An 8,148-nucleotide genomic window follows, 5' to 3' on the forward strand; every position below is an offset into this window, starting at 1 on the left:
ATGGAGAAGCGGTGTTTAGAATCTAGTTTCGCTGAGAAATTTTAAATACCATTAACGTTCTTACATGCAATTAATATTACACGATCATCGATTGAAAAAAAAATGAACGATTGATGAGCAGTGAGCACCGATAATTTTATTTCATCACTTGTTAATTTTCGAAGACGAGCTACGTCGATTCTGGAACTTATGCATAGACAACATTTTACAAAGCTATTCCTATTCAAACCGCTGTACAGCGATTGGATTAACTGCAATAGCTTAAATAAACTCGTTTTCTTAGGATGAATTATTGCTTTGGCGTATATGCACAGAAGGACAAGTGTGGATTGTAATGAGTATATACAAGCGTAAATGTAAATCATTGTGTGAAGCTTGTTTCGTGATTCAAAGGTTTGAATTGAATTTCAATATTGACTATAAGTGACAAGTTATTTATTTTTCAATTATTGATGGCAACAAATAATTTTATATATTTTCTTCCTTGTATGTAAATCATCGCTTTTATGTAAGGATCTTCTGTGAATACATTTAAAACTCAAATAATATCAATTGTTTGATTTTTATCAAATCATGTCTAATACCTTATTTTATTAAATAAATTATTTAATGGGGCATGGTACTACTTTTATCCATTTATCAAAACAAATACGAGAACATCTAGATAGATTAATTAAAAAGCTTTTCAAATAAGCTACAAAAAGATAAATTTAAAAATTTAGTTTATAGCATCCACCAAAAGAGGAAATAATGTACTCTACATAATAGCACAAAAACATTTATATTCAATAACCAGAATGAATCAATGTGGATTATGAATGAAGTTTTTCATTCTTTCTGATCATATGTGAAAAGTAAACCAAAAGGCAAATACTTCATTAAAACAGGTTTTACGAATGTGCGCGTAAAATTGATTTTTCCAAAACAGTTTGATTTGGCGAATTACATGAGACACTATTTATTTATATGTGATATTTATTCACTTGATATATTCGGCGCCACTTTTATTGGTTTCACTTTCGTTTGAGGTTGAGCATATGAGATACGGAATTAGTAAGCTTCCACGAATTTGATTTTTGTATACGTGTTTATTAACCCTGCAAAACTAAAAATTCTGTTGCATTTTTTTTCTTTGAAAGTATCTCATTTATTTGGAAAATTTAGATTTATCTTTGATAGATAAATTGATTTATCTTTAGAAAAAAAAATAAAAAATCTAATTATCTTAAAATTGTACAATTTAAAAATACTTTTGTACTTTTGGAAAAATAATTAAAAATATAATGGATATTTGTGAAAGTAAAATATTTCATTTAAAAATTAGTAAAATTTTTTCTTATGTTTTGTGAAATTTAAAAAGAGCATAAAAACAATAATAAAAGGTCATATATATGTCCTGCTCAAATATACGTACATAATTATTCTTAATACATATTTTTTTTCTTAAAATAAACTAAGCATCTCAAAGAGAAGACTATTGAAACACTAACAAATTTATCAATAACTATTTGAGCAGAACATTTTTCTATAAAAAATAAAACCAAAGTATATACCATCTCATGTTTGTCAACGTATACAGCGAACCTATACTTACTACACGGCTATTTAAAGCAAGGAGAATGAACGACAATGTGCGACGGTCTCAATGTAAATTATGCCTTTTCATGCAAGTGAAAAATAGGAAAAGTCAGCATATGTAAGGCGGATCCACCTTAACGAGTGAATACGCAATTCATTGCAAAAGCACTTGCAAGTTAAGATACATAATTTACTTTCTTGAGAACGTTTATTTATGCATTTTGAATGCAGTTTTCGATAAATATTATGTAGTATAATTTTTTGGCCAACCTCATCCAGATTCTGTAAAAATAAGTTAATGCTTTGATTGTACGTTACTAATTTTAGTTCTATAACGACTGTATACCACATATAATCTCTACCTTGTTTTCTTATTTGAATTCTAAGCCGTGAAGGTCATTCTCTATTGACCTAGAAATAAATGTGTAACATTTTTAAATATTTATATATAACGAACGATTTTATCAAACATGTGCATTTTAAACTTCACGTCAGTATAGTTAAATTGAATGATTCTATAGCGAAATCGTATAAAATGTGAGCGATCACTAGTTTTACCTCCAATCTTATAACTTGAAATCATATTATAAAACTAATATAACTATTGTAAGTACAAACAGTTATGAATGCCAAGTGAGTGTTTTATTGTATTTTCGGATAGAAACTTTTTACGGTTGAATTTTTCTAGACCAGACCTAGAGTTTGGATCTCGGTATAGAGAAAAAATTATATGAACGCCATAGTTTGGTGAGGTATTTCATAACTACCTAGAAATAGATTCATTATTTAATTAGTCTACCATGCACAAAATAAAATATTTTCAAATAAATTACTTAATTAGAATGGGGCGTCCAATAAGAGGAGCATCAATCAACTTTCCAGCTTTGTGAAGCAGATAAAGCCAACAGGCTAAAAAATGCCATTGTGAGGCATATTACGGATCAAAGATCCATGTGATTACTGAAGAGAATATAATACAGCTGTGCTTATATCAGATCTTTAGAAGAAAGAAATAACGAAAACTATTGACTTGAGCTTGTTTCTATCTAGTTTCCATAAATTACTATTAACCTATAAAAATATGATAGATGCAAATCTTTATTCATAATTACAGAGAATTACCGTGAGGCCAATTTTTTTTGGATTGTTGAATGGTGTACTTTTACAAAAAGATCTTTCACCCAATATGACATAAGTTCTATTTTGTCAATATGTACCTTAACGAGGGTGCCTCTATATTTCAATGTGTGTGTGTGTGTGTGTGTGTGTGTGTGTGTGTGTGTGTGTGTGTGTGTGTGTGTGTGTGTGTGTGTGTTTGTGTGTTTGTGTGTTTTATAAAACTAGTAACTTCGTAAATTCTTCGGTACGAGAGTGAATGAACAAAAAGAGTCTGAGAAAATTGTCACTGAAGCGTCAGAACAATGCAAAATGTCATTGAAATGAAAAAAGATTCCGGAAGGAAAAACCATCCTTTCACTTGAGTGTATAACAGAGCATTGGAGAGAGCGATGTGATTCAAACGTTCTGTTATACAGTCGAGATTGCAATTTTACGTTTGTCGTTTTTTCCACGGTACGTATAATCTAATCTACAATTATTTGGATTTGAGTTATGACGGTTCGAAATAAAAAGCAAGTTTAGATTTGCATGACGCATGAATTTGACAGTGACGTACAAGTTTAGTATTAATATTTAATATTTTTTATTAATATTTTTTAAAATTGATATAAAAGAATTTGATGTACGTATAATAATAGAATTAATAATTGTACTTTGATTTCATAATAATAGAATCATTTCAAAATTACTGACTTTAGCCTCTGTTGGTGTCGAAATTAATTAAAATTATAGAATACAAATAAGTGTTATAAGTGTTGATGACTCTGCAATCCAGTTTATTTCGCGATCATCCTTTTGTACCAATAAACTTCCAAAGAAAAAGTCGAAGAAGAATAAAATTGTGAAACTTTATTATGTATTATGTCCATTTTCACTTTTTTTTCATAGCCATTGAAATGAATTTAGTAGTAGACTATATTAAATGTGCAATTCAACCATTTTCGATTTTTAATTAAATGATCCGATGATTTTTATTAAACTCAAAGCCAAACACGAAGGAATTACAACGAGATACAAATCGTTTTTACATTATGATTGTTACCCAAATTTAACGGCAGCTTTTCTCTCACTAGCGTTTCGTTTAGCATTGTAAAATGGGCTCGTAAAAGAAGCTGTGCAACAAAGCTTCAAAATATAATATATAAGTTAATATCACTTAATCTACAATTCTAGAACTCACACTATAAATTGATTACAAAGTTATTAGGTTTAGCCTTATTATATATTACGTCTCGCATCGTACCTAGTATTTTTATAAATGTTCTTAATAAAGACTGATTACGTTAGATTACACAATACGTCGATGACAAAGCAAAAATTCGCATGGGTTTGAGTGTAAAGAAAACATAAAAATAAAAGCGAGGTTTTTTTTCTTCGTGTGTTCGCTTAATCTATTAGACGAGTGACGCCACTAGTATTACTCGGCGACTTTCTAGTACGTGCAAAGATGTGTTTTTTTCGATGCGCGCGTGTGGTGTTACATATCTTCAATTCGGGTGTAATTGAGATCACGTATATTCCAGCGTCACACGACCGTGACATAGATTTCGCTGCGACGTGAAACAAAGGACAATTTTTTGCTGCTTCATCTTTAACAAAATCTTCAAATTTGCAGCTAATTTTTTAAAACACAGGAGGAAATATTTGCGATATGGCTTATTTAATTTCCACACGTGACGTCTTGATGTTATAGTTGAATGAAGACTTACACTGTAAGCCTCAGTAAACACGATTTGAATTTGAAAGCGTTTCTGCTTAGCGGCTTTAACAAGGTGTTAAGTGTACTGATGGCAGTTTTGACGTACATAGTATTTTCAATGTCTACACGTTAATTGCATTTTTAATTACTGCATAATCTTTACATCGCAAAAAATCTTACATTCTTACTTGTCAACGTTTTTTATTGAAAAAATATACAATCATATATTTGTTCTTAGTAAAATATTCTTTGTAATTGAAATAAGGAATTTTTAACTTCTATTTTTCAATACAAGATATTAGTAAGAGCATTTATTCGTGTTTCTTTATTTTAGCAAAACAGTTTTTATTAGTGTTCCAATTTTATTTTGAAAAGAAATTATTTCTTACAAACACTTGCTATATTGCTATGAATCCATCGAGTAATGAAAATTATGTATCATAAAGTGTCATAAAAGAACTACGATTTGCTTTCGGACTCTGCAAGACCTTGCTATGTAGTAATAGTAACGTGATTGCAACAAATAACAAATTCCACGTATCATCCAAATGAGATTTGCATTCGTCTCGAAACGCGCAACAAACCAATTGTAATTCACGCCAACTGATTAACGTTTGCGTCGTCAAATCGTCACGTATATAAGTTTAGAGTGTCGATGTTTCTTACGATTTCAAACTTGATGCGCGTCAATCAGAATGCGCAAGTGACTTGTTTTACACGCGCAAAGATGAAAGCACCGCGGCGTACAAAGACATTACAGCACCATTGATGGTACGTGAGCTATTTTGAAATGATCGGTACGATGCTCTTTTTTTTACATAATAATTTCACTCTCGGTCCACCTGCTACGTACGTTTACATAACCGACATGCATTTTTTATCTCTCGCTGCTGTGCACTCTTCTTTTTGGAATAGAAGAAAAGATCAAAAGCCGGTCGCATAGCATATTTACACGTACAGTGAATTTCTAATCGATTAATAATGTACCTAAAGTAACAAGTGGCATTAGAGAGGCTGCCAACTTATGTTTCAAAGCGATAATTCCAATTCTATCCAGGTATATCTATGTTTTCTTGCAGAGATTTAAGGTTTTAGGGTGGACTCGTTTTAAAGAGTAACCTTAAATTTTTGTACATCTACCAAACAAAAGAGGTCCTCCCTTAATAAATGTTATCAGAAAAGAACATTCCGAACAGTAGTTACTAGTTTGTAAACTTCATGCTCATTACTATTGATTATCAGTTTATTGTCACATAATCGATAAAATTTCAACAGGAAAACGTAAAAGCCATGTAGCTTTTTCCACAAGCATATTTAATCTTAATCGTTCAAACTCCAAGTATTCCCTAAAATGGTCATACATGCTGGCGTAAAAAAAAATATTAAAATCTTTCTCTAGGTCTAGGACAACGAAAGTATATTACAAGCAGCGTAAATCGCACAAGCGCGTTTTCGGCCGCTGTTGAGGATGACGTACGTATGTGTGTGTGTACGTCTGAGGTGAGAGGCTATCTGTCGGAGAGAGAAAAGAGAGGAGGCGCAGCAGCATGAGCGGCGGCGTTTTACTCTCACTCGCTTTGGATGCCCCCGCCGAAAGTCCCCCACCGGCCACAGGTATAAAACACCCGGGTGCACCATCCCAGGAGTCACAGAGCAGCCGCAGCACAGCTCAAGCCAACATGAATCCTCTGATCGCGGTAAGCTTTTTCTTCTAGATTCACTCATTTCTATTTTTCTTTTCCTTTTAACCGAGTGTTTCCTTCTTGCATAGTACATGCAGAGTGAAAGTGAACATTTTCTATATTTACATAGAAAAGTATTTCTTTAATTTCATATATTTATTTATTTTTTTTTGTTTCGGAGTGAACGAAAGTGTTGTACACGAAGTGATCGATCGTTAGAAAAGTGGATAAACGTATCGGATATACTTGTAATCACGAGCACGCGCGTGCACTTTCTCTTCGGCATCTGAAAAGCCATTTCTCAATAGATTCACCGCTTCCGCGTTCACCACTGCGCTTACTTGATTATTAGATACGTTTGATCGCTTATTTCGTACATTTGTTTTTTCTTCTCAGTGCGCGACCGATTTTTCTTTTAGCCATGTGTTTTTTCTCTGATATAATAAATTGCAGTTTTCTATTTAACAAATTAGCGGAATTAGTAAAGCTCCGATAAATAAAATTATCGTTATTTTTTAAACAATTGATTCATCGATGAAAAAGGAAACGTTACACGTCAGTTTGATTAATTTAGGAATCAATTTACTCTTGGAAGTAATTATAATAAGTTTAATCTATTGTAGTATTCCTTTAATAATATTTGTTAAAATAATTCAATTCAGTCAAAAAAATTATAATAAGGTATAGGAACTTTAATTGCCAGGCTTACAAAAAAAGATGTAATTGAACGAAAAGTCATCGATGTTACAGTGCGTACTCGTGGGAATGGCAGGGGTCACTCTAGCCGAGCCACCATCGGGTTACAACTACAACAGGCCATCGGGAGGATTCGGCGGCGGCGGCGGCGGTGGATTCGGGGGTGGTTTCGGCGGTTACTCCGGCGGTGGTGGCTTAGGAGGAGGCGGTGGCGGTTACACTCAAGTCTCGTCGGGTGGTTACCAATCGAACGAAGGTGCCAACGTCGATCCAGCGCTCTTGGAACAATTGAAATCCATCATCATCAAGGAAGAGGCATCTAGCGGAGCTGGTGGTTATTCCGGCGGCGGCGGTGGTGGCTTCGGCGGTGGTTATCCAAGTGGTGGCCCATCCGGTAGCTACGGACCACCATCCGGAAGTTATGGACCACCATCGAGCAGCTACGGTGTTCCTGGAGTCGGTGGTGGACGTGTCGTCGGCATTGATTTTGAAAACATCCGTCAAGCTATTGAAGTAGCTCAACTTCATCAGGCTAGCCAAGGATCCGGTGGTGGATACCCAAGCGGTGGTGGCGGTGGATACCCAAGTGGAAGACCAAGCAGCAGCTATGGAGCTCCATTCTAAACTTGTCTAACCCAACCATTGATTATTCCTTTGTTCTAATCTCCGCTCAAGATTCGGCTCTGGATGCACCATCAACTCTGTCAGCGAATATCGACTTCTACACCAAATCTCTAGCGGAAATTTAGCAAAACAAAAAGAAACCACCACCAACACCCCTCCGCACACAACTTTTTTCTCTCTGCACATCAGCCTTTTTTCTTTCTTGATTTTTTTTAATAAGCATCATTAAAAGTGAAGAGGCGATCAGCCTTGACCTCGCGGGACCATAAAAGAAGGAAAAAAGAAAAATTAAAACACTGATGTCGTCAAAGTGTCCCGAGATAGTACAATGCAGTCGCTGAAGGTACCGCAATGGCGCAAAGACAACGGATACAATAAGAACGAAGCTGGAGGATATACATATATATCCAAGCCAAGCGCCAATAAAAATAAGTGATCAAATCTACACTAAAGCGTTCGCGCAGATATGAACGCTCTTGTAAATAATTACACACGTTACACACGACCACTCTTATATTTTTTTTTGTCGATCGATAAGACAAGGAGGATTTACACATGAACACACGCACACAAGATACTCAAAAACTCGTTTTTTTTTACTTCGTACTCGTATAACAATTTTTTTGTGTATTATTATGCGCTAATGTTTTATTTTTTATCGTGTTCGTAACCAACCGAGGATTTTTTGTACTTGTATAAAGGCTTAATTTTTTGTAGAAAAATAAAAAAAATCACGTCGCCACCGTTGAA

At 34.1% G+C, this 8,148-nt stretch overlaps 1 protein-coding gene across 1 annotated transcript; it reads left to right on the plus strand.

Moving 5' to 3' along the window:
- Positions 1 to 5,957: 5,957 nt before the first annotated feature.
- On the plus strand, positions 5,958 to 8,148 carry LOC131669365 (uncharacterized). The gene is made up of 2 exons (XM_058944195.1): positions 5,958 to 6,093; positions 6,829 to 8,148. The coding sequence occupies exons 1-2, from the start codon at positions 6,076 to 6,078 to the stop codon at positions 7,396 to 7,398; spliced, it is 588 nt and encodes a 195-aa protein (XP_058800178.1). The 5' UTR covers positions 5,958 to 6,075; the 3' UTR covers positions 7,399 to 8,148.

This window comes from Phymastichus coffea, unplaced genomic scaffold, assembly GCF_024137745.1.
Source record: "Phymastichus coffea isolate CEN01 unplaced genomic scaffold, Cenicafe_Pcof_1.1 PCOF00092, whole genome shotgun sequence".
Classification (NCBI taxonomy): domain Eukaryota; kingdom Metazoa; phylum Arthropoda; class Insecta; order Hymenoptera; family Eulophidae; genus Phymastichus; species Phymastichus coffea.